Source organism: Toxotes jaculatrix, chromosome 8 (genome assembly GCF_017976425.1).
Source record: "Toxotes jaculatrix isolate fToxJac2 chromosome 8, fToxJac2.pri, whole genome shotgun sequence".
In the NCBI taxonomy this organism is placed as follows: Eukaryota; Metazoa; Chordata; class Actinopteri; family Toxotidae; genus Toxotes; species Toxotes jaculatrix.
The window spans coordinates 19999304-20026018 of record NC_054401.1 but is presented as its reverse complement, the minus strand read 5'-3'; the positions used below and the strand labels follow the sequence as shown (position 1 = coordinate 20026018).

The window sequence follows — 26715 nt, the reverse complement described above, 5'->3', positions numbered from 1 at the left end:
ATCCATCTGTAATCTTCTCATTTTTCCTGCCCACTCCTCCACTACTTTCTCTCTCAGCCCACCTTCTCGCTCTGTGTACGCGGCGTACGTGTGTGTGTGTGTGTGTGTGTGTGTGTGTGTTAAAGGGATGATCTTTTGATGCCCTCTGTGTGTATGAGTGCTTTCTCTCTCTACTTTCAGCGGCTGGCCATTGTGTTTGCAGCCGTCACACTGCTCTCCCACTCACTCCATCAGAAACCAGGCCTGTGTAGGGGCCTAAATGAATATTGATTCTCCCTCCAGTGCTGAATACTGCTGGGGAAAAAAGGATGAGTGTGTTGTACACAATGAACAGAATGGGCCTGATGGGGGAAGAGAAGAGAGGATGACGATTAGGATGATGGTGATCATGATGACGATAATGATAATGGTGATGATAATGACCATGTTAGTGATCAGAAAGCATGATGGGAGCCATCAGTTGATGCATGTATGTGCATGTCGCTTGTATGAAGACTCTGTTCTGTGCATGTTATCGTATTGATGCTGAAATGTGGCGTTTGACGTGTCAAATTAACAGCAAATACTTGTACGAAAAAACCTGGACACAGTTAAAAATTAGACTCAATCTTTATTGTCACAAATGAAACTGCATTAATGTTTTTAGAGGTTTTTCAAAGGATGAGGGGTTGAAAAAAAAACTAAAATGTATGATTATCGACTCTATTTTGTTACACATAAAATATCTGTAAGATTTGTTCTGAAATTTTTGAAAAGCCATGAACTTATTGGTTTGTAACTGGTTATACACTAATCACTACAAAGGATGGTACGAAAACACTTCAACAAACTCATTGGACACATGAGCAAAATTCTAGCATAACAAAATCTAAGATGGTGATATACGAACGTGTCACAAGGAAAACAAAAAGAGAGGAAACTGTTGTTATCTCACCGGAGCAAAATACACATTTTCTTTTATAGTGAGCCATTTCATTCTCAGAATATTAGATGTATTTTAAAAAAATATTAAAGGAGGAAATATATTCATTTCCTGGCATGGCATTAATCAAGTCGTTAATATAGTCTTGGTGGTTGTGAGGATTGCAAGTTAGCTCACTTAGCACCAAAACCTCTTTCCTTCACTGTCCCTCTAAATAAAAGGTGTTTAACCTGAGTTGTAGCATAGCCCAAGAGAAGACAGCGAAAAAACGGAAAACTCAAGTGATGTAAAAAAAAAAAAAAGAATCAAACCCAGAGAAATTAAAGGAACAAGGGAAGAGGAAGACTCCAAGAGACAGATCCAGGCAAACATCTGGCCTAATGCAGGCTGTAACAGAGTTAAACATGGAAAACTGAAGTAAAAATCTTTACCTCTGTTTCTTCATTTCTCTTTCTTCTACCCTTCCAGGACAATATTATGAGGGGCACCATCCAAATAGACCACCATTTCTTCTCCGGCCTGCTGCTCTGCCTGCTGTACCTCGCCGTCACCTGCCCCTGCCTCTCCATACACGCTTCCCTCCACCTGTAAGGTGCAGTTGTCCAGCTCCGTCACAATGTAGTGAGTGCCTTCATCGTTGACGATGACCTGGGTCAGGCCTTCCTTCATCATCTGCGACGCCGCGAGCTGCAGCACCTCCTGCATCTCCTCTTGGCCGGTCTCCTGGATGACCTGCACCTCCTCCTGCTCCTGTTTCACCTCCGACTGCACTTCGCTCTGCACAGCCTCGGTTATCTCAGGGGTCAAGACCTCGTGAATGACGGTTGCCTCTCCCTGCATTTCCTCCTGATGGCCCATTTCGCTGACTGCGCTGAGCAGAGCGTCCAGAGCCGTGGACGACTCTGAAACTATGTGACTTTTTCCTGCGGCTGCGACCGCCACCCCTCCTCTGGTCACAGCCCGCAGCTCCTCCCTGGCCTCCCCCGACTCCAGTACCACGAACTGGGTGCTGCCCCCAGCCAGGTGGGCCCCCCCAGATGCCACTTCCCTGCCCGAGGCTATGACTTGTCCATCCTCGGTGATGTGCAGCACCTCGGCCACCTGGCCAGCCATGGCCAGCGTCTGCAGGGTGGCGGCAGCTGACTCCTCCAAGGCCTGGTCGATGGCTACCTCACCGCCCCCGTAGCCCTGAATAATAATGACCTGCTGGACTTGCTCATCATTCCCAGATGCCTCCGATGAGCCCTTTCTGTGCACGGGTGAACCCACGGACTCTGCCTCCACAAATGTAGCCCCCTGGCCCTTCAGACGACACTCGAAAGACTTGGACACAATACCTGGGGAGCAGAGGGACACATTTCACATTTTTGAAAACTGCAAAAACATAAAATTAAAAACGGAGCAGAAAAGTGAGGAGCCTAAAGCCTCTGAAATCTTCCTGTGGTCATAGCATGTTTTATAACAGCAAAGTATACAGACAAAAGATGTAAGGACAAGAATTCAGTGGCAAGATGACCAGGATCACATCCAAAGTACTAAAATATTACTGCACATACTGTAGCACACATGTGCTGTTCATCTCTCTTAATGCTCTCAGTAAGCACAACTGTTGAACTTGCTATGTTTATACATCAATCACTGTGAGAAAAAGGCTCTGTGGAAAGCTAAGTTGATATAAAAGGTGATGTAACACTGCACATATTTGTGTCACTTAATGCATGAAAGGAGGCAGAATATGGAGATATTAGGCTGGCGGAAGAGTGTGGTGAGATACGGCTGGTGCTAATTGAGCCACACTGTGCCCTCTCAGATCACAGGTTGCCATGGCGTTTCCAAGGTGATAGGAACAGTGTTAGAAATGCCATTGTTTAAACAGCGCCTGGCTCAGACACTTGTAGGCTAATCTATGCAGAAAAATTGGAATTTAAGACAGTGAAGAGGGGACTCTGTTCACGCCTGGGCTGCCAGGCACAGATGAACTTATTGTAGGAAAAACTGAAAATATGTATGTATTATTGTGGCTGAAGAAGCACCTTCATTTGCACTGTTTTAGTTTCACCTGAATGTTTGTGCTTTAAAGTTTGCACATTCTGTAACCCTTATCCTTAAAAATCCCAGCAACCTTCTCCAAAACCTCAATTTTTCAGGAAATAAAACAATTTTTTTTTTTTTTGCTTGGTTCCTGAAAAGTTGACATTTTGGAAGTACAAGGTTTACCCCCAAGGGCGACAAGATCGCACAGATCTCACAGTACATAGTGGAACAAACTCATCAATCATTGATACTCCTATCTCTCCCTGACATTTAATGTCCTGCATTCACAAGGTTGACAATGTGATCAGAAAGTCAGAGTTGTGCTGCAAACACTCTCTGACCCAGCAGTGCAATGTCCTCAAACCAGCTCAGAGATGTGTTTGCTTTAATTCTCACTCTCACTGGACAACTAGGCAGTAACCACTAGTCCTCAGGTGACAGCGAGCCTGTTAGTCCTGCACAGATACACGCTCAAAATGGACTATTGGCACATTTTACAAGTGTGTACATGAAGCGCTGGAGGAAACAGTGGACACTTTTATGTGTTAAGAGTGTGTCCAACAACAGGGTGAACTGTTAAGACCTGGACAGATCGAAATGGCAGATTCTGGTGTCAGGAAACACACCCGTTGTTCTTAACGGCTACAAGCGAAGTTAAAAGCTGTGCTTCGAAGAGTTAAACACAGCTTCAACTCAGAATTCATTTTCAGAGATTTCATAAATTAATAATAAACCACCATATTGCATCATTTCTTGGCCTTTCATACTAAAGCATGCATCCACAGACACTTCTAGTCTGTTCAAAACTTTGAAGAATTATGAAGACGAAGATTTTTGTTTCACTGGTCAACTAAAGACAAGACTGGCAGAAAAGGACTTCTCTCTATGTCTAATATATAAATCCGTCCTGTGGTCATGTTCACACTTTAGCATATAGTATGATACATTATCAAAAACTGCCCTTGTCCTTGTTGCTGCCTTACGTTTGTGACTGTAATGAAATCTACACACACACATACACACCTGTCTACATCTGCTGAGTTTATTTCAGAGAGCAACTAACAAAGAAGGAACACTGGACAAAACACAGCCATTCTGAGATGTCTTTTCTCAAAGAAACATGGATATAAAGAGGAAAGTTAGCCAGTGTTTTCTGCCATTCAGTCCTAATGGACTTAACAAATGACAGAGAATTTACAAACCTACATGTCACAGAACAAAAACTGCTATTTGGAGGGTTGAGAGAGTGTTATACTTTAAGTGTAGACAGACAGGGTGATTTTTCTGAGGATACAGCTGTTTTCACTCTTCCAGTGTGATTTTGGTTGGAGCAGTTACCACAAACTCTTGAATTGGTGTAGTAAATATCAGGTCAGACTCTTCCATCGGTTTTCAAGTGACAAGCACAGTAGTTTGTGTGTGTGTGAGGGACTCGGCACTGCTGAACACAGCCAGAGGAAGTTGGCATTTAGAGCAGCAGAGGTTACCTATTTACACAGAGCTACAGGGCCTGTGCTAACTGCCCACGCCGAAATGCTGCGAGCTGAGAGGTCTTGTACAGGGGACAATAACTCATTGGCTGTGCAGTTTCTGCTGAATTACCATAAAACCTGTTTATGTGTGTGTGTGGTTTTTTTTTTCAAGAGAGACAGGACACATTAGTGTGTCAACTCCTGACCGTGTGTGTATGTTCAGCTTGGTAAAGCTCGGTTTTGCCAGTTTGTGTCAAATATGTGTTAATGCATGTCTGTAATTATGTGTCTGAAGTCACATGTTGTATGTATGTGTCAATATGTGGGTGGAATGTTAAAGTCCAGCTTGAACCTACTATATGTATTTGTATGTATATGCGAGTCCCTGATTGTGCTTTCTTATGCGCGTGTGTCATAGTGTGTGCAGTGCTGTGTGGGTGGTAAGGCTATGCGTTGCGAGTGTGTGTCACATTAGCCATGGGGTGCTGTCGGCGGGGCCCAGCGGCAGCCCGCTGAGGTTTATGGAGTGTCACTCAGTCGCTGCAGCCGTGAATCAAGTTAATGTTGCAGATCCCATCTCTTCAGTTGTCCTGCTATCCCGGTGGAAGAACAACATTTGAACAGCGTGATTTGGCCCCGGCGAGAGGCTGATGCCTGTTTAATATGTGTTTTGAGTGTTCTGACTGACTGATTCTTTTAACAGGAAGTAGGAGAGGGGATGAGCGAGAGAGAAAGAGAGGGAGGCAGGCTGCTTTATTGGCTGTGATCTGAAACAAGATGGAGGCTCCCTGAGAGGAATAAAACAACAGGAGGAACAAAAGGATGCAGAGACGGGCGGTGATGTCATTTTGATTTCCAGATGACAGAAACGTCTTAAGGAAAGTCTTACTGTAAAACTAAATCAGTGACTAATATAAACTTGTGCAGAGCTCACAGTGTACATGGAGGGACTTTTACTGAACTTAGCGAATATTAATTTTCTGCACAAAAGATTTGAACATCCTGCAGGAGTATGTGTACGTCATTTTATTTCTCTGTCCAGATGACTCTTTGGTTTATCTGAGAATTAGTAGAAGAAAGCAGCAACATGGAAGACATCAGAGACAAATAGTCGGGAGGAAAATAGAAAGGAGATTGAAACAGGTGGAAGGACCAGAGAGTTGTGTGTTTATAAACTGGACAATGGTGAATGACAGCGAATAACAAGCAAGATCTTGTAGTTGCATTCTACATTACATCAACCTTGGTAGAAGCACAGCTTTTCTTTACAGTGATCTTGGGCAAATGCAGTGATTGTGGACCACAACTGATATTTAACATCAGATACAGATTCTGAGAATTGTAGCAACAACAATGTCTAACTGGTCCAAAACCATGTTGCCCAAAGATCGAGCTGATTATAATTGATACGCACTGCAAAGAAGCAATAGTAGAGTTGAAACTGTTATAATCCCCATATTCTTTTTAAACTCTGCTTTGTGCTCACAGTCTGGTTTAAAGAGTTGGATTCTGATCAGAGAACAATCTGTAGAGAACACATCTGTCTGCACTGTACGGGGAGACAACGGTGAGGAGAGTGAATATATTCTCCAAACGGGATAACTCCCAGTGAATGAAATGCTACTGAAATTAAACCCAACCTAATTTTGCAGGGGACTCCTCTGGAACCCCTTTAAGAACCCTCAGGTGATCCCAGGACCGTAGTTTGATAACCATTTGTGCGGTGTGACTCTGAGCCTTACACCAGCTGGTGTGTTAAACGTCAGGTCAGTGAGGGAGCCTCCCTGCTCAGTGTACGGTACAGATGCAATTATTGATCAGCGGATCAATGGGCTTGCCGGTGGCGGGGGCCCGGGGCCTCTAAGTGGCATTACTTCAGCTCGGAGAGGCCGCCAGGGGAGCGGTCAGACAGCACTTACCAGCAGTTAGAGAAATTAACCTTAACACAGAGACACCAGCACACACACAATCAATTACATTCGCTGTAACACAGGTCAGCTCGCTGTGAATGTAAGCTCACTTGCACATGCACATGTAATCAGGCCAGTACACAAACCTAAGCAGTCCTGTCATGCTATACTTGTGAAGACACCATGCTGGTTATATTTATTCCTTAATCCCTGAACTCAAATTTAACCCTCATCTTAATCTAAACGATAAACTCTAATTGGTTCTCATAAGGATAAAAGTACACAAAAGTACACACACACTGAAAGGCAAAGAAACTTGAACAGACACTACAGCAAGCAAAGTCAATTATACTGTATCAAACCACAGCGCAAGAAAGGAGAAAAAACACGCTCACCAAATCAATTACAAGGTCAATGGCAGGACCATGAAAAAGCCAGAGCCTCTGATCAATTCTAAAGTACAGCACAAAACCCTTTACAATCCTTTTACCAGCCGATTACCTTCAATTATAGATATGAAGCCTGTGCTTTAAAAAGAGCATGATGGAGACCCCTAAACCTGACACACATATGGCTGTTATTTGTGGGGGAGATTTTTACAAACAAGGTGGTGTGTGTGTGTGTGTGTGTCAGTGGTGCAGGCTTTTGAAGGTGACACTGCTAAGTAGATAAAGTGTCAGTTCTGGGTGTATCCAGGTCACCGGGGAAGGCCTGCATATGATAGTGTGGTGTGTGTCAGTGTGTGTGCAGTTTAAGGTATTTATATATCTATGTGTGTATTTTAATGTATATACATTTTTGTCTGCATGCATTATTTTACATAACTATTTTATTTTATTTTTCTACTTTGGGTAGTTTCAAAGATTTTATGCAGCTTTTACTTGTACGGTATAGCACCTTTATGTTTAAAAACATAAGGGTACTATATAAACAAAGTTTTATTATAATTTTATATTTATTACATGTGCATAATGTTTCTGTCTTTTCATTTATGTATTTTACTCTTTATACTGAGGGTATGTGTCTTTCTTTACATATTACTGCAAGATGTGTATAGTAATATTTATCATGTCTATCTATAGTGGTTTGTGTGCATAAGTTCACTTATTTACATATTACATGAAGACCATGAACTATTCTGTATGTGAAGTGCATGTGAAGTGAATTAAGCAGTTACACGAGCTGCATTTTGAATTTGAATTGAATACATTACTACAAGAAGACAATGATCCATAGGTGTATGTGTTTATTCATTTCTGTGTGTGTGTATTTGAGGTGCTTCTCTGGTCGCGCGGTGTACATGATGACCTTACCTGCCTTCCTCTCCTCCCCTGTGAGGCCTCAGGCAAAGCTGCATGTGTTTCCTATGCGTGTATGTGTGTGTCTGCCTCTGTGCGAGTGTGTGCGCACAAACTAGCAGGTCAGCTGAGGTCCGGCTGGTGATGGCTCTACTTTGTCTGGTAGGGACAGCCGCTACTGTCACCTTTACAAACGCCATGAATCAACGCCAGGGAGGACAGGCTGGCCGACCAAAAAACAACCAATTATACAGCAGCCAGATTGACACCGGGTGGACAGGGCAGAGAGAGAGATGGAGACACACTGAACACACCCCAAGGACGAATAAACAGAAGAGAATGAGGGCACAGACTGACAGAGGGCCTTCTGGGCTGTTACACCGATACACTGACTCTGAAGGCCAATATTAATCCATCAGTGACTTTAGCTAGAGAGAACACAGTGAATATCTTCAACATAATGACACTATCACATGAATGAATGTCTGTGTTGTTAATCTCTGCTGTCAGTTTATGTAAAACAATGGTTAGTCTACAACACATCTATAAAGCCTCTTAAAAGGTCTTTTTTTGCATAAATCCTCAGACACACAGGAAGTTATGCATTTTATGTTTTTGGCAGTACTGTGTTTACTGTAGTGTTTACTGGTTCCTGTGAGAAGAGGGTTTTATTTTTTTCTGTAGTCTCTTTATTTAGAGCCTCCCACGACTGAGAGAAGAGTTTGGGTCTGGCAGGAAAGCTGTATGTCTTAGAAACAGCCCGTAATCTGTTTACCTACATGTTCTTCATTACTGTGTGTAGTGGAAGGTAAGAGGATGAGTGATGCTGTTTGTAACATTCAGTCTGCAGTGAGCCAAAATGAGACCAGGTTGCAATAAAAACAACAATGATGTTTTTGCGATTTTAGTTAAGGATAAATCTATCTATCTATCTATCTGTCTATCTGTCTATCTGTCTATGTGTGTGTGCGTGTGTGCGTGTGTGTGTGTACAGCATTTATATATGTACAGGAAACTATATAAAAAAAAATGATGGTCATTTGGAGAAAACATTTTAACAACCAAAGCCTTGGACAATGAAATATAGTGCTCCAAGGGCTGAAGTGCAAAGATCTCAAAAGGTGAGAGGTACGTACACACACACACATACACACACACAGTATAACTATAGCAGTGGTCAGGGGGAACACAGGTCAGTGTCCTGCTCTCAGCTCTTTTTCTGCTGACAGAGGATGACCCAGTGTGAGTATGTGAGTATAATCCGGTCCACACTAACTCTATCTACCTCATGTCCCCCAGGTCTATGCCCCCAGAGAGTGAGACGGAAAGAGAGACAGAGGGAGAGAGCGAGAGAGAGAGAAAGAAGAAGGTGAAGAGGGGAAAAAAACATTATCACTGGGGGAAACCATCTCGATTACACCTTCATGTTTTGTTCTTTCATCCTTTGCTCTCTTCTGGCCATCAGTGTAGTTACAGTATGGTATATAAATAAAAGTAATTACTATTTCAGTTTTCAGCTGTACCGTATGAAATTAGCTAACAATAAAAACACAAGCACCATTTGATGCTGTCTAGATTAAAAAAAATATCAGATGCATTCACACTTCTTCAAATGAAAATGTTAGAAAGTTGGATTTTAAAAGAACTGTACACGTTATTTTAATGTTTAGTGAAACGTAACATTATAAAGGATTAACAAGTAAGGTAACATTGTAGTCAGTCTTTGGCAGACTTGAGCAGACAACTCAGTATATTTTAGCAAGTAGTCACAGCTATATTTAGACCTTAGACTTGTGCCAGAATTGACAAAGTCCTTTGCCACACTGGAACTAGCTATTTCTTTGGAAGACCAGATGGAGGGGATTCAAGAATTAAGAAGGCCAAATAAGAAGGCCTGGTCAGCCATTACAACTATTACAACTAGCACAAGATATAAGGGGATTTATAAGGAGGTCCCTCTGCAAGATCAATGCATCTTCTACCACAACGCGCAGGTCACTGAGAATTTATCTGGTTGGCTATGGATAAAAAGAGCAAACATGTGGGAGGTTAGTACAGCTGCATAAAGTGAGGCCTGATCAGACTCAACAGGGCTGCCAGGGAGAGGGCGTCTGATGCTGAAAGGCCTGAAACACCTGATGACTGCAGGTTACATCACTGATTGTGTGCCCCAGAAAAGCATCAGAAGATCCATCATTTCAGCTTTAAAAATGACTAACCAGATATGACTAATGTATTACTTTTTGTTGGAGTGCTGCTTATTTCCCCGATGCTGTAAATCACAGCAGCTATTTGCGCTCTCCAGATGAAGGTCAGAAATGATCACGGTGTGATGGCCAGATGCAAGTAGAAAAACATAAATAGAGAGAGGAGGCATGTAAGAGTCTCATCCAAGAATCCAAGAGGGGCGGTTGACATATGAAACAATAACAAAGATCACAACATTCTTTCTCTTTTCTTTCCCATAATGCCCCTCCTTCTTTTCCCTTCTCTCATTCTTCCCACATTAGGCCTTCTTTCTATCTCTCTGGCCTGTTTTCTTCTTCTTCCTCTCTCTCCTCTTTCTCTCAAAATCTCTGGAGGTGGACCTTTGATTGCTTCTTTAATTAGCCACGTCAGACGGCTCCGTGGATTTACAGGGGATGTCAAACTTCTGCAGATAATTACATGCCTTTTCCCTTTCTCTCTATTGCTACATCCCTCCCTCCATCCATCCCTCCATCCTCCTTTCACTGTGCCCCCCACCCCCACCTATCCCTCTCACTCACTCTCCCATGATTTAATGATTAATTATGGATGTGAGTTTGAGAATAAAAGCTTTTTCGCTAATCAAAATGAAATTTCCCCCCATTCTTGTAATTACAGTGTGAAGATGATGTTGCTGATGTCTTTTTGTTGCCGGAGCCTGGCCCGCGCAGTGATCTGAGGTCCGTCAAGGCAGATGAAATGAACACTCGCAACATAACAGCTTGTTTCAGAATTTCTGAAAACTGGGTGGAGAAATGAAGAGAGCGTGGACGGGAATCGGGTTGGGGGAGAAAGAGAATAAACAAAGAATAGAGACAAAGAGACAGAAGCAGAATGCTATGAGAGATGTCAGTTCAGAGGCCTAAAAAGGGAAACAAAGAGAGGCCTAATACGTCAAGCCTGACTACAGTCATCACGGAGGGAATGCTTTCTTTATCCAAAGCTAGTGTTTCAGTTCAAAAACTGTAAAGATTTTTGCACTCTTAGTTGCAACTCTGAATTCTATCAGTAATTATTTTCCTCATTGATTAATCTGTCGACTACTTTCTCAATTAACTGATCAGCTGTTTGGTCCACAAATTGAAACCTTTCACCTTCTGATGGTGTCAGACGACAGTTTGTTTCAAGCACACGTCCACGTGTACCACAGTGCTCTGAACAACTGTGATTTGTTGCTATTTTCATTTTCAATTGAGAAAAACATCTACACATTAATTGATAATGAAAATAATAGTTTCAGTCCCTAATAAAGTATACAGCAAAACTGAGTGCAATATCACTCAAGGGTGAAGCGGCTGGCCTTGAAAAGTGGCGTCACGCACAATCAAGTATTTACACAACCTCGCATATAAAAACAGACGGGTTGGTGCTTCTGTGTTGGCACATGGACTGTCTGTGGAAATTGACATTTCACTGACTGATCAGACAGTGAGAAGGACATTACATGGTCGGTCTCTACAGATGGCGTCCATGAAGAAAACCATTGCTCACAAAACGGCACAAAACTGCAAAATTAAACTTTGCCAAAGAACATGAGAAGAAGCTTGATGAATATTGGCAGCACTTTCTTTGGTCAGATGAAACCAAAATAAATTTGTTTGGATCAGATGGGGTCCAGCATGTTTGTGTGGACCCGGTCAGGACTACCACAGTGACTGCATTGTGCCGACTGTTAAACATGGAGGTGGGACTGTGCTGAGTGCAAAAGGTGTAGGGGTGATGACATTTATAGATGCCACTGTGAATGCAAGTTTGTACTGTAAACCCAAACACTGAATAACAAGGTGACACCCAGTCCCAAGAAGCTTGGCAGGAGAGGAATTTTCCAACATGACAATGATCCCAAACACACTGCGAAAATCACACAAGAGTTTGTAAAGGAGGAAAAAAGTGAAAGCTATGACTGGGCCAAGTATGTCCCCTGACTTGAATCCAACAGAACACCTTTGGACTACAGTATTTTAAAGCAGAAGGTAGAGTAAGAAAACCCCACCAGCAAAGAGCAGCTGAAAGGAATCATCTGTGAAGAATGGCCGAACATCTCTCCACAGCTCTGAATATGTCATTAAAAATAAAGACAGACATGCAAAGTATTACAAAAAAAAGAAAGAGATGGAATCTCACCAATGAAGGATGTACTGACTTTTGTGGTTCTTAAATATGAACCTTTCATTACACTTAGTGTAATATTTCTTCTTCCTTCTGCTCAGATTTGTTGTGTACTGTATCAGCAGACCTATCTGTTTACATATTAAGGTATTTGGTTCAGACCCCTTTCCCTTCTGCTCCACTTCCAAAATAAAATTTCTCTGTCCTTTCTCTCTAACCAACTACAGACTGACTGCAACAAGACACTGATGGCGATACAACACAACAAGAGGTATTTCAGCAATGCAGTGTTGCACTTACATAAAGTGGAGAGAGCAGAGGTCAAGCTGTGCCAAGCTCCAAAAACACTGCATTATGTATTACACAAATGTATGCCATAGTCCTCAGAGTACACATTAAAGTTAGCAGTCTCAAACCAAGGTGCATTACGAGGACTGGTTTATAAAAAGATTATATTCTTAGAGTATAGTAATGCTTTGCTGAAAATAGAATTGATTTCAGTTATATATTTCTGGTTGTTTGGCTTGTGATCGTCAGCTGAAATAACAAGTTTACTCAACTTTTTATTTACCACAACATCACTGATGCCAACCATATCAAAGCCTGACCATCCATACAGTATATCCATACACAATATAGTATGACAAGTCCCCATTGTTCCCTGCTAAGTGACTCACACGCGTACACAACACACACTCACAGACACGCAGGTCTGTTTAGCTTAGTCTCCGATCCTCCCTGCCATATTTACTGGGTATTTACCTAACAGAGGCATGCTGGAGATATTTATCGTCCTGATGGCTCTATATATAGGGCTGAGAAGCTCGGTGAGAGGAGAGCCAGGCGCGGTGGGAGGTTGCTTCTCTAATCTCCATCTCCAGGCTGACAGGCCTGAGAAGGCCCTAATGAATGGCTCTTTTCATCTGCACGCCTGTGTGTATGTGACAGTATAAATATTTAGCAATATTGGAGTCAGCTCGTGATTTTACACAGATGGAGTGATTGATGGCTCAGCCCCCTGACGCATGCCAAAGACCATCCTGGAGATGTTATATAAACCACCACAGCCTCTCTCTCCTTCCATCATCATCTCCATCTCGCTCTCTCTCTATCTTTCACACTGCCTCCTCTGCTCTCCGCCTCCTTCCCAGCTTGTCTTCTCACTGTCGATCCGCCCTCTGTGGCTCTGCCAATTTGCTTCACTGTTGAATTTCTATCATACAGTGTGGTGTCTCTTCGGCTGCAAGACAGGCTAAATCAGAGGAAAACAACCTGACAGGGAGGAAACTTTAAGGAGATTGGCATCGACATGTTACAGTACAAACCAGTTTAGTGTTTAAAGCTTCTTATTGAAACACAATTTCATAAAACTGCATTCTGGAAAAAAAAATCTTAGATTCTTATTTCTTTGATTTTATACATTTTCTTTGCCTTGTTTAAATTTATGTTTGACTGTTTTATAATTGATTAAGCTCCATAAAGTGCTTTGTAAACTTTTGTTTTTTTGTGTAAACTTTTTTACGATAGATGAAGACAGTGATTTATATTGCTGCATGTGTGCATGAGTGCACATGAGCATGTTGAGCATGTTGTTGCTTATTATGTAGAGCAAATCAAAGGTCAAAGTGAACATGTGAGTGAGAGCTACTTTTTTAGGTCCCCACACCCACACACAAATGCACACACACACTGTACATATGCATACACTCACACAAACTCATGCAGTCAGAAACACATGCACACAATGCTGTCATCTGTGGCAGAGAGAAACCAGACCAGCGCCACTCTCTGTCTGAGCATCACACACACATTCTGCTGCCAATATGCTGCTGTAGCTCTCCATGAAAATATAGTGTGTGTGCGTGTGTGTGTGTGAATGTGTGGTGGTGTATGTGTCGTTTGATTTAACTATACTTGTGATGACCGACTCGAGACGGTGATCAAGTCCTCTTGTGAGGACATTTAGAGGTTTGTGGACGTGCTGGCTAAGGTCACAGCACTGGTTAGAGGTTATACATGTAGTGGTTATTTTGGTTAAGGTAAGATTAAACCTCAAGGTAATTAATGTATAAGCATCTATTCTATTTAAGTGTATGTGTGTGTATGTGTGTGTGTGTGTGTGTGTGTGTGTGTGTGTATACAATGCAGACCCTCTGCATAGCCTCTGCATAGCCAATTAAACTAAAATACAAGAACAAAATCCCTGAACAAATATATGAGGACTTTAAGGGGGGATGTTGAAGATGTATTAACCTTGTAATTGCCTATGTAAAATATGCTCCCCTGGTAATGAAATTTCCTGCTTTAATTTGAAAAAATTGGGGAAATATCTCCCCTTTTTTGCCATGTGTTTTCTCATTTAATTGCATTTAAGACTTCAATCTCAAACACCCCCACCGCTTTTATGGGGGGGGAAGGACCAACGCTGGACCGCCACATCTATTAATCTAACTGTCCTTTATCGGAATTAACATTCAAATGTGATCGGTTCCACTGCGCCTTCGCCACCACTTGTAATTCCAACAAAATCCACTCCTATGCAATAACTACAGTGCCCTTCAAGACCACTACCACCTCCCCCTCGCTTTGAGAGGTATTGATTTTTATTTGTTCTGTAATGAGAACAATTAGTCTTTTTCCTGCCCTCCTTCATCTATCACCTCCATGTTCCTGTGGCTCTGCCACCCAGCCGGCCTCTGTCTTTAAACCCAGCTGGAGGTTTGCTCACTGGGCAGAGGACATCGCTGTGTCCCTTTGCATAGGAAGCACAACAAGCTCATAGAGGGAAAACAGAGGACATTTCACTTTCTCTACCTAACTATGGCCTAAAAAAGGGTGTAGAACTAGTCTAATCTCTCTGGAGAACAATGCATGTTTGTGCCAGGGTCTGATTGACAGGAGCTTGTAGAGGATGATGCTGATACACATATTTTTGAAAAGAAAAAGCTAACAGGAGACGTGTGCACATTTTCATTTTCTATGAATATGATCATTTTCAGAACAGAATTATTAAGAAGTGATGTTTTCCCCCTCATTTTTCTTTCTTGGCACAAAGGAACAGTTTGGATTGAAACCTTTAAACTAGACCTAAAATAATAATAACAACAAAAATATCTTATCTTAGAGTAAGATATCTCAGAATAAATTAATTATTAATCAGTGCCACAATAATGCATAAATGAACTGCATCCCATCTATCATACTGGGTGTCTAATCTCCATATCTAGCTGCCATCTACCAGCCTGACTCTAATTGATATGGTTAGAAGAAATTACCACACTCTTAATCCAGTGTGGCTGGTGTTAACATGTATCATAAAATGTGAAAACACAATAAAACACTCACATCTATCCATTAAGGACGCTTTAATTTCCGCTGAGGCAGGCGAGTGGCAGGCAGGGCTGACTGACTAGCAGTGATCAGGAGGCTTTAGCCTCTATAAACCAGCTGATTGACAGGGTGATTTGTGACTGACTGACTGGATAAGTGGCTAGCTGCTTTCTCCGTGTAGCAGCTTGAGGATGTATACAAGCATGTGTGTATATGGCATGTTTGTGTGTGACATCAGGTCCTATTTCAGCCATGGCCAGTGAGGAATGAAGCATCTGAAAGAGTCCATTTCTCTTGCCGCGCCGCCTGAGCCTTACTTACCCTAATGATGTATAATAGCCTGCAACTACACTTAACCTGAGCATTACTGTGGCAAAGACTGAGTGGAAGAGGCAAATGCACACACATACACACACATAAAGGTCTAGTCTTCCTGAGGACGCTGTTTACCAAAGGCTGCGAGGGCAGGAAAACGACCTGGCACATTGCGAAATGAAAGACTCACAAATCGCACTCCATCAAATCAAATCAAACCCTAAGACGTGTATTAACATCGACAGCTGTATCCTTGTTTTCTCTCTGATCCCTCACTCACACTTTGCTCTGCTGCTGACTCACTCTGTAGCTATAAGCTAAATGATACAAGCAGTTAGCATGCTGCATCTGTTGTCTCTTAATTAAACTCATTTTGTGGATGCCTGTGTATGTTCATACATGCAGTATGGAATCTGGCACTTTAACCCCTTTCACATTCATTAGCGCAGATGAGAACAAGCTCATCACTTACACGCGTACCTCATAAGTGACTGAATGAATGTATGTGTGTGCATATTTGTGTGTGTGCGTGTGCAAGACAGGTCGGAGACAGTGGAGAGACAGTAAATGACAGAGTCACGTGAGGCGGCTACTGTATGAAACCTCAGATCTAATCAATAGGAGTGAGGAGGACGCCAGGCGCCAGCCAGAGGGTCACCACTCATCACTCAGGTCAGTGGCGAACACACACATGCGTGCACATACACACACATACACGCATGGATGGGGAGGGCATTGCACGGGGCACATTACTAGACAGGACTATGAGGCAGTAGAGGATGGGTCAGAGAGAGGTTGAAGCACATAGCAACAGAAGGGGAGCTGGATCGATGGGAGAGATTGAAGGAGCTCCGTAATACCAGAGGAGTCACGGATGTCCAGGATACAGCTAAGCAGGGCTAGAGACAGGTCAGGAGGGTTAAAACAGCCTCGCACCGCAGGGAGGAGGCATCGACAGGCCATAAAAGAGGTGAGGGAACAGCAGAACTGACTGATTTTGATGCTCATCATGGTTGAATGCAATTGCGGTCACCACCCAGTACTATCAGCGTAGAAGAGAAACAGAGGAGATGAATGTGATCAAAATTACCAGGTTGTGGCTGGAAATTAACAGGTTTACTAACATGACAAAATAGAGCAGGCTTTTTAGCAACGTTTGCAACAGGAGCAAGGCTGCGGGAGCTCGCCTGAAAGTGGGGCAGCAGAGGAGCGCACCACAGCGTGCTTTTGGATGTGTGGGCACGTAGCGTGCGCTGCAGCTCTGCAGTGGAGAGACACAGACGGAGAGATGGACCAGGCCTGGTGGCATTTAGCCCTGTTCTATAATGACACTGAGAGCTGGGAAGGAGACGCGAGCACTGTTATTGAATTACTGAAGGTGCATGGTGAGGTATAAATCTGCCATGGAGATGCCATACTGTTGTAACACACACGTGCACAGTTGCACACATACACAGAGGCCACCGACACACAGTAAGGCTGGTGTGACAACTGCAGGCTTTGACTTGCTGACCTTGAGGTTGTTAAAACAAGCTCTCCGTCAGCTTTTCTGCAAAATATGTTTACCTCGCGAGAGGGAAAGGGAGAGAGACAGAGGAAGAGAAAGAGGGAGAGTGAAAGTGTGTGTGTGTGCTGTGCTGACATTGCCGGAATAAACACAGCGACTCCATCAATTCTTTCGGATTGTGAGACAAAATAAAAAAGAAGACACTGCAGAGGGAGACATAAAGTAACTACCAACCTGTACTACCTGGGCTACAGCCAGCTTTTACTACACAGTAGCATCATGACTGAGAGAAGAGATTAAGTTCTCGAGACCACAAACAAACGTTCGAATCCTGTGAAACCACAGTGCACACACAGATTAAAAGAGACCGGTTGTATATACAGTATGTACCTGTAGCGAATGCAGCCTGGAAACCGTACATCAACCACCAATTACTGATGTTTATCTCTTAAATAAAAAGAGACAGAGTATTGCTACATGCATGAAGACATCACTATATGTGATAATTCCCTTTTCTTCCTTCCAGCGGAAAGATTTTCACCGCACACACCAACACATTTTTATTTCCATTATTATTTCTATATCGCTGTACAGATAGGGAGGTAGTGTTTCTCAGCTCAGCCGCCTCCCACCTCGAAGAGGAGAAACAGAGGCTTCCTGAAGAATCGTGGCTGCAATGTACTGTATGTTTACATGTGGGGAATATTGCAAAATGCTAAAACGTACATGTTTGTTTTCATTTGAGTCTGCTTCATATATATGCATATTTGTGCATGTATGTCCGTGTATGTGTGTGGACAAGTGGGCACGTGTGTCCTGCCTGAGCTCTGTAGCCAAGGGGGGCACCTCTTCTTATTAACATCATCAGTCTGCATCATTACTAGGCTGCCTGGGTTGGGCAGCAGGTGCTATGAGAGTGCCAGGGTTACAAACGACCACAGGATCGCTCTTGGAACACACACACACACGCATACACACAGACACAACACACACAGACAGACTCCGAACGCCCCTCTCAAATCCCCAAAAGGGATGTGGGGTGTCCGTGTCTATCTGTTATCCACTGGGTTAGCGCTCGGTGTCTGGCCAGGTTTTCACTGGGGGGGACGGACTCCATCCATTCTCCTGACAACAGGCCGGCAATACACAGCAGAGGCTGGGAGAAACTCAGCTCAGAGCAGGGGAGGGTCCACAAGTCAACCAAAAAAACAAAACAAAAAAACAAAACAAAAAAAAAAAACAGTATTACACGGGGCTGTGTGCAAGGCAGTGTGCAACTAAGTGGAACATGAACAAAACACGGTACTAAAGAAAAAAAAACATGTCATGCTCAGGCGCAGGTGAAAATAAACACGGGTTAGATGGATATGTGGGGGTTGATACTGGCCTTTTAACAAAAATAGGACATTCTTGTAGCATATGTTAAATTATGAGAGTTGACCAAGGGAAGCCTTTAAAAGGTCTGTTCACCCAAATCACAAAAAGACATTTTTCCTCACTTACCACTGTTAGTGTCATGGAAATAGTTTGGATTTAATTAGTCCAGGTTTTGAAATATCCATGTCTGAGAATTTTGCCTCAATCCCAGAACAATGAAAGTGAATGCATTTTTGTTTGTGCTGCTCACTGTGTTAAAAAATTCTATTTCAAAAATTCAATAGCACTGTGTCTTAACAGAAACAGTGTTCCTGTCTGTTTTCATTGCCACATCTTTGCAAAATATTTGGCTCAAAGGGTTTGGTGACATAGAGACTACTCGCAGTTCTAATAGTTTTAAAATAATATGTTGGAAACATGCTAATGCAAATTACTTCCTTATGGAGTTTTACTCTTGGGGTTGTACGTCATTTCATTCAATAAAGAGTTTTATTAAAATATGGGAAAGAAAAGCTGTTTGTTAATTTTCAGGTAGCAAGCTCAGGAGCTCGGGACAGTAGGTTCACACGGTTTATTCAAAAAATGTATTTGTGCCTTCAACTCCTGTCTGTAAACCACTACATATTGGATCTCTTAAAATGATGTTTTCAATGCCGCAAATAAAATTCTGTTCACCTCCATAGTACTGTGGAAGTAAAATGTCAGACTTCTCAAAACCCGGACAAACAAGAAGTATCTGTGTAGCTAGATCCAACAAACAGTAAGTGAGATGATATGATTTTTTATTTTTTTGTGATTTGACTAGACCAACCCTTTAACCTGAAGTGATTGTAATGCATTTTAATCAGTAACATACAGGTAAGAGTTACTCCCCAGTGTTTGAGTTCGTTTCAACAGACAGAAATCTATCAATTGCCAGATTTTGGAAATCTTAGTAGACAAACACAGACAGCCATGTGCACACAATGGTATGTAGGTACAAACACACTCAACTGAACAACATAAACACATAGCCATCCCATAAATATAAGCATGGTCAATAGGCAGAGTTTGTATATTGACAGATGGATATCTCCACCGGCGAAGTTAATGCTGATAAAATGCCCTGCGTTATTATGGCGTGTAACCAGAGAATGGTAATAAAAGCTATATGAATGGGGACTGGCCTGTTTCTCAGGCGCCTCTATGGCACCACCCATGACACCAAAGATGTGTCAAAGACAACAGACACTCAATACAGTGCTGTGCTGCTCTACCCTACCTACTGTTATGGATTATGTAGCCAGCACGCGTTCATTTAAGATGTACACATTGATCTGGCATTGACAAACCATTTCATATTAGCCAGGGTTTGCTCTTTACGGCATCAAGGGCAATCAGATGCACTGTACTGCACTCGGGCTAAATTTAACTTCCTATCAATCCAAATGTGATACACTCAAAGTCATCCTGCTTCAATCACTCACTGGAGGGTCACTTTCAAATCTTTCAAACCTGAACATCCAAATTTATGCAAAAAGGAAAAAAAGAAAAAAATCTTCCTGGCTTTTTGTTCTTGATAATAGGATTAAAGTTAGTTTAGTTCAGATTAACCCACTCAAGTGACAAAATCAGTTTTGTTGAATGCACAATATACTGATATATCCCTGAACCAAGCAGTTAAAACTGAATCAGAGCACAGATAGGTATGCCCCTGAATAAATCAGCATTAGAGCAATATTGATTTGACTGCAATTCAATATAAAAAGAAAAAAAAACAGAGTGGGGTGGGGGGGTGCAAAACAAAATGATAAATAAATAACAACACCAGGACAAAAAAAAAAATTGTATTTGGTTTTCTAATACTGAAGCTGCAGCAGAAATTAATGTCCCTGGTTAGTTAGTGTTGTTAATTGGGCGTGCAAAATTAAAATGTTAACGTCACTGCTAGCTGGGAACGCAGAGAAGGCCCCTCCAGCGGTATTTGACCTAATAGAGCGTGTTTCTTCCCCTTCCTTCTCTCTCTGCTTCAAGTGTCTCCAAAACTAATAAAAAACCCCCTCACAAATCCCCCCATGAAGCCCTCCATATGAACTGTCACATTAATAACACTGCACTCGTATTCAAATTTTCTGTCGAAAAGCTAAAGAAAGATTGAATGCCCCGCCGTCGCGCGGCCAAAGATTGAAGACGTGTCTCATTGACATTGTTAAAAGTTTATGAAAATATATGAATTCTCAAACGTGGCGGGCCGCCGTGCAGCTCCACTCCCAACACTTCTGTTAGAGACCGCGGCTTTTAATCAAAATGATTGAATACCACAAGTTTGGATTCAGGGATTCTAATAGAGGACGGATAAAGTGTCACGGTCCAGAACTAGAAAAACCACACGGGATCACACATGCATGCATAAAAACCTTTCTACAGCTTTTTTTTTTTTTTTAACCATATTCCTCTTTGGTAGGTATCTTTTTTTCCTCAGTTACTGAGTGCTTGTGTAAATGGCATGTGTGCTGACTGCAGTGTACAGTGGGTAACTGTTAGTCTTTTGGCTCTGTTCCTTTGCTTTCTGGAGCTGACACGAAGCTGTATCTGGGGAAAGAGACATATGGCACCAACACGCACATGCATACACACATTTATCCATACACTCACATGCACAAATATATGCACACTTCCAAAGTGCGCTGGACATACATGTACGGTAACAGCTGCTGGCAACATCACATGAAAAGACTAATGGAGTGACAGGCAGCCATGTCTTTATGTGTATGTGTGTCTGTGTGTGTGTGTGTGTGTGTGTGTGTGTGTGTGTGTGTGTGTGTGTGTGTGTGTGTGTGTGTGTGTGTGTGTGTGTGTGAGCGCGTGAGCGCGTGTGCGGTCTGCCGTTGGCAGCAGAGGGTGGAGGTAGAAATGCTCTCCAAAGGCTAGGAGGACCACAGAAGAAGAAGGGAACTCCACCAGGGATAACAAATGCCATCTCATTGGACCACACGCTGCATATCATTGCTAACAATGTAGGAGTTAAAGCAAAAAGAGCCTTGTTTGAGCTCAACCACCATACTTTTCTGAATTTATATCAACTGACCCTGTTCCCACAGTGGTCATTTGGGCTTCCCCTGGGGTAGGTAGGAAACCCTACTTAGAAGACTAGTATAAAGCTACAATATACTTCAACAAAAGTAAGGACTTCCAGTAGACTTACTGCAAAGGAAACAAAATGGAATTTATTTTTGCCACACATCTCTAACTTGTGAAAGCTTCATTTTAATAAATACATGGCCAATATGATGACATTACAGTTGAAATTTTAGGTACTAGCAGCCACTGGCTTTTGTTTTGTTTTCATTTCTTTACATTGTCAAGCATGTGCATCTATTTACATGCCTCTGCTGCAGCAAAGTCAGGGAGAGGTAGATGGGAGGAGCTTTGCTAAGTAGCACCTGCATGTATAGCTGCACTGCTAGAAACACAGTGAAATTCAGTGACACAAGCCTGCACGCACACAAACATGTCATTTCATGGTCTTTTGCACGTTCACTTAACCTTACTGGTATAGATGCTGGTTTCTGCATTGTCATCATCATCATGATCTGTATCATATATCATGATCACATCATCATATGTGATCATGTGTATAATCTAGTGTCACAGATATGCAAGTAAGTGGTAAAAGCTTTAGTTTAGCTTGTTAGCTAGCCTCTGGATCAATGTCAATTAGTGTAGCTTACATATTCCCCATCTCAGTTTATTTTACATGAATGGTGATAACTGTCTTAAAAACAAAATGACTAATGAGCAATCATCTTGTTACATCTGAAGTATATTTCACCAGCAAAACTGTCTAATAAATATATAAAATCTAAGATGTCTATTATCATCTGCATCAAAGAATCTGCTAAATATCAATTGAAATCAATTGCTACAGTTACAGTTTAATATTAAAGTATAGTTGAGTATATCATATAATGCAAATTGTGGGCTGCTTTTAAGTTTGACTGGAACCCCTCCTGCACTGTCAAATGTTGGCGGAGACTCTGCACTGAGTGACGTGTGTATACAGTATGTGTGTGTTCTCATATCGCAGTGGCAAGCAGGTGGTGTTTTTCTCTCACTCCAGGAGGCTCCTCAAACAAAGAGCTTTTAGTGTCAACTTATCAATCTCTGCTGCGACACCACTAACAGCTGGGTAGAGGGTGGGAAGGTGGGAGGGGGTACAGTAAACACACACACACGCATACACACATGCACATATGCACGCAGTCCAAGTGTTACCTGGAGAGAACTGTGGGAGGTGACTCATGTACCTGTTTATGTGAACGGGTTCAGCATAAGAAGATACAAGTGATAGAAGAGGTTGAGAGGTTGGGACAGAAACACTGATGAGGCGGATCGAAAAAGTGCAGAAGTGGATAGACAGTGAGGGAGGAATGCAGCATTTACAGTGCGGAGCTTAAAACAGGATTCCCTCTATGGCTATCATTCAACTTTTCTTTCTGTAACTTTTGACACAATACAACCTCCTTCATTTGCTAAAGATGAATGAAAAATGTGGGACTTTATTGACCTATAACATTCATAAACCCACACATTACCACAGTAATTTAATAAACAGGTACATGTAGTAGTAGTACATGTACGCCTATTCTCTACTGTGTGACTTTTTTTTCAGAAACTCGGGGGAAGAGCAGACAGAGTAAGGAGAGTTTCAGAAAGACGACGTCACAGTGACAAAAAGGACAGTTTTCTCAGAGGGTGGAGTAATTCAATATGAGTGAAAAACTTAGGCCCATCAAGACAGTAAGAACCTGGGTCAAATGGCAGGTACAAAAGCTTTTATCGTTTATTTTAATGTACTTTGGTGACAGATGGATGGGGTTTGTAAGACAATGAATCCCTTACAGCTCATATGATAGATTTAAAATTACATTTAGAGCATTTCCCACAAACTAACAAACACCTAACTAAATAGTATAAGTTGAAATAAAAGATATTCAGCTCAGGTCTAGTCCACTCTCCTCTAATACAACAATCAGTGCTTAAACTGTGAAAATGACTCCTAGACTCACAGTTGTCAAGTATTTGTTTTGGTGTTCTGTCGGCTTCAAACAAGTTTCAAAGTATTAAACTGTAAGTTCCTGCTTTAATACATCACGTGTGACTTCAAGTTGCAGTCAGCTGTACCATGCAGAATGGGAGCACAGTGCACCAGGGCTGCACATGGAAAGACAGAGTTTATCTTAAGCTAATCAGTGGGTGTGTTAGAGGTTGGTAATAAAAATAGAGCTCTCTCACTATAACTTACTCACAGTTTGGTAATAGAGAAGACAGTTCTGAGGAATCTCTAATGAGACAGAACTTGTTTGAGTTCCCAAATGCCCAAACATGCTGCCAAGGGCAAATGATGTTTTTCATTGTTATCCATGTATAAGGATATGTTGTTTTACTTGGAATCACTCACAGTGATCCACAACCACATTTGCTGGTATTTTTTTTTTTTTTTTAACAGGACATGCTTGCATAAACTGAAAATTTCTGTAATGTTCATGTTTATAATGTACATCTAGAACAGGTCACTTTTCTGGTCATGACTACAGTAACTGTAATAAGGACCTTTTATGATGCTATTCTGACACATCACGTGTGGCGCACATATGGCTGTAAGCAGAAGATGAAAGTTTAACTTGTGTTAGGATTTTTCATGGAACTAAGTGAACTGTGTGCGTCCTGAGGATTTTACATTACAAACACTCTTTCATAGATAAACCAGCAGCTATGCAGAAAACTAAGATACAGCCAAAGAGTGCAGTGTGCAAAGAGCACATAAGTCTGTGTGTTTGCCAGATAGCTGTATGCTGGTTGCACAACTCTAAACAACATAACCGCTGGCTCTGGTGTGCACAGTTCCACTTTGATAACACATTTCATCTCTGCTATAACCTTCACCAATCATGTTTTCATTTAGATGTGGCTTCTGGTAAGAGAAAGTTTAACAAAAGTGAAACAGACAAAGAAAACTAATTAACAGGTCTTTCTTAGATTATGGGGAGATCTATGTAAGTTAGCTCCACAAATTTTAGTGACAAAAATAGCACAGACCACAGTCGCCGCCCACTGCCTCTGACCAGGTCATCGGCACAGTGAGCGAAACGCAGTCGGTCTTAATACCAAATTTGTGGTTTGCTGCTAAGCAGCAATGACACTCCCGGTGACACTCCCTTGCTCCTCCAAGTGCTGTGCATGGCAAGTCACCAAAATACAGACAAGATGCAAGAAAAGGAAACAGGAAGATGAAAAAAAGACACTGCACCTCAGGAAAATACTGCTCTGTGCCATGCTTATTCTCACAGGACATGAATACTCTGCCAACCCACCAGTAGCAAGGGAGAAAAAAACACTGAAACCCACCAATGACCGCCATGGTGCAGTTTAAGTCCATCAATGATGAGTGAGGTACAGTTGTAAATCCCACCAGTGGCAGGTGGGGTACAGACTGAGGCCCACCCAGTGAATGATAGGGTGGATTGCAGTCAAATCCATCTACATCAAAGCTCCGGGCCTCGTCTTCCTCCTTCTTTGGCTTTCTAAAGAAGCTCAGGAGTCACAGCTATCACTCTCTTCCTCAACCTCCCCCTCCTATTCCCCCCATCCCCTTGCCTTTCATTATCTCCAAAGCAAGAAGGGAGAGAAATGGGTGGGGGGAAAAAAAAACAGAAGAGGAGAGTGGAGAGGTCTGAAGAGGTTTTCAAATCCAGTGAAGCCTGTCACATTACAAAAACATGTCGCTTTAAACTAAATGTGAAATATCAGTAATTGAAGCCATAAATCCACTGTTGTGTTTCCCCTCACCTCCTCCTTCTCCATCCTTTCCTCTCTCCCTCTCTTGCTATCCCTCCCTTGCTCTCTTTTTTTTGTGAGGGTGCTTTTGATGAGCGGCAAATTGGAAATTATTTTGTGTTGTAATGCCGCTCTGAAACGTCTTCCCATTACCATGCGTCAGTCAGCACTGACAGTGAAATTACTCAACTGTCAATCTGGCTATCAAAAGAGGTGGGTGGTGGAGGAGAAGGAAGGGGGTGAGGGGGTGGGGTGCGGAGGGGTTATACTAGGAGTTACAGAATGATCAATAAAGAGAGGATGATAGAGAGGGGAGGGAGGGAGGGCTGAGAGAAGAAGAAAGGGGGGGTGAGGAGAGTGTTTGGTCCGTCATAATACTTCTGTTGTGATTGAATAAATCAAAACTATTGTGGGATTTAGCTGTCACCATTACCCTCCTCCTGAGTGTTCTTATTACTGTGTGCATGAGTGTGTGCATGAGTGTGTGTGTGTGTGCGCTTGCCGTGGGTACCATTACTGGTACAGGCTTCCATCTTGCGAGGGCAGCAGCAAATTAACCATAATTGCAGATAAGGGACAATATGAAGGAGAAATGTATAGAATCAAGTAAATGGAATAATTCCTTTGTATGGCAATAATTTACGGTCTGAGCCAGGTTCCTGAAACCTAGCTGAGATTCTCTCCTGCTGTGTCCCAAGGATGTGTGTGCGTGTGTGTGTGTCCTAGAGGGCACAGCTGTGTTTTTGTTAGCGTGTGTAACTACATTTCCAGTGATATAGCTGGGAAATAACAAGCTAGATAAAGCATTACCTCCAGCTGGTGATCATTATAAAGAAAATATCCACCAATATACCCAAAACATGTTATTTCTTTTTTCTTTTTTTCACTTTTATGCCTTTTGATTCTTGTTAGAATAGTCTTTGTTCAATACAATTACTCGCTAAAAATTATCTTGTGAAGAAACATAACATTGTAACGATGGATAAACTCTTGCTGTAAATAAAAAGAAGGGCAAATTGTAATTGGAAACTCTGGCCTCACCTGCATCCCTGCAAGTTATACAATAGGTCCTGAATGTTCTACTATTATTACTACTGCAGTGTGTGTGTGTGTGTGTGTGTGTGTTGCTGTGATGTGTCTGTAATGACTGGTGTTTTCAGAGGTTCTGCAGTATATAGGGAGAAAGGGAGAGAGAGATAGAGAGAGAGAGGAGAGTGAGAACTCCTTTATTGCTCAATGCTAAATTAATTGCACCAATTATTCACGGAGAGAGTTGTCTAGTGGCGGCCTTCGGGGGGCGAGGCCCTGACCGCTCTCCCTCATTTTTAATTGGCTGTCCTGTTGAATAATTGATTGGAGCAAATGTGAAATGGATGGG

At 42.2% G+C, this 26715-nt stretch overlaps 1 protein-coding gene across 1 annotated transcript in view; it reads right to left on the bottom strand.

The window, feature by feature from the left end:
• Positions 1 to 599: 599 nt before the first annotated feature.
• znf407 (zinc finger protein 407) overlaps positions 600 to 26715 on the bottom strand; it is a 143942-nt gene continuing 117826 nt past the window's right edge. Inside the window, exon 10 of the mRNA XM_041045108.1 lies at positions 600 to 2259. Coding sequence (XP_040901042.1) covers positions 1379 to 2259 — 881 coding nt within the window. The 3' untranslated portion in view covers positions 600 to 1378. The remainder of the gene's footprint in view (positions 2260 to 26715) is intronic.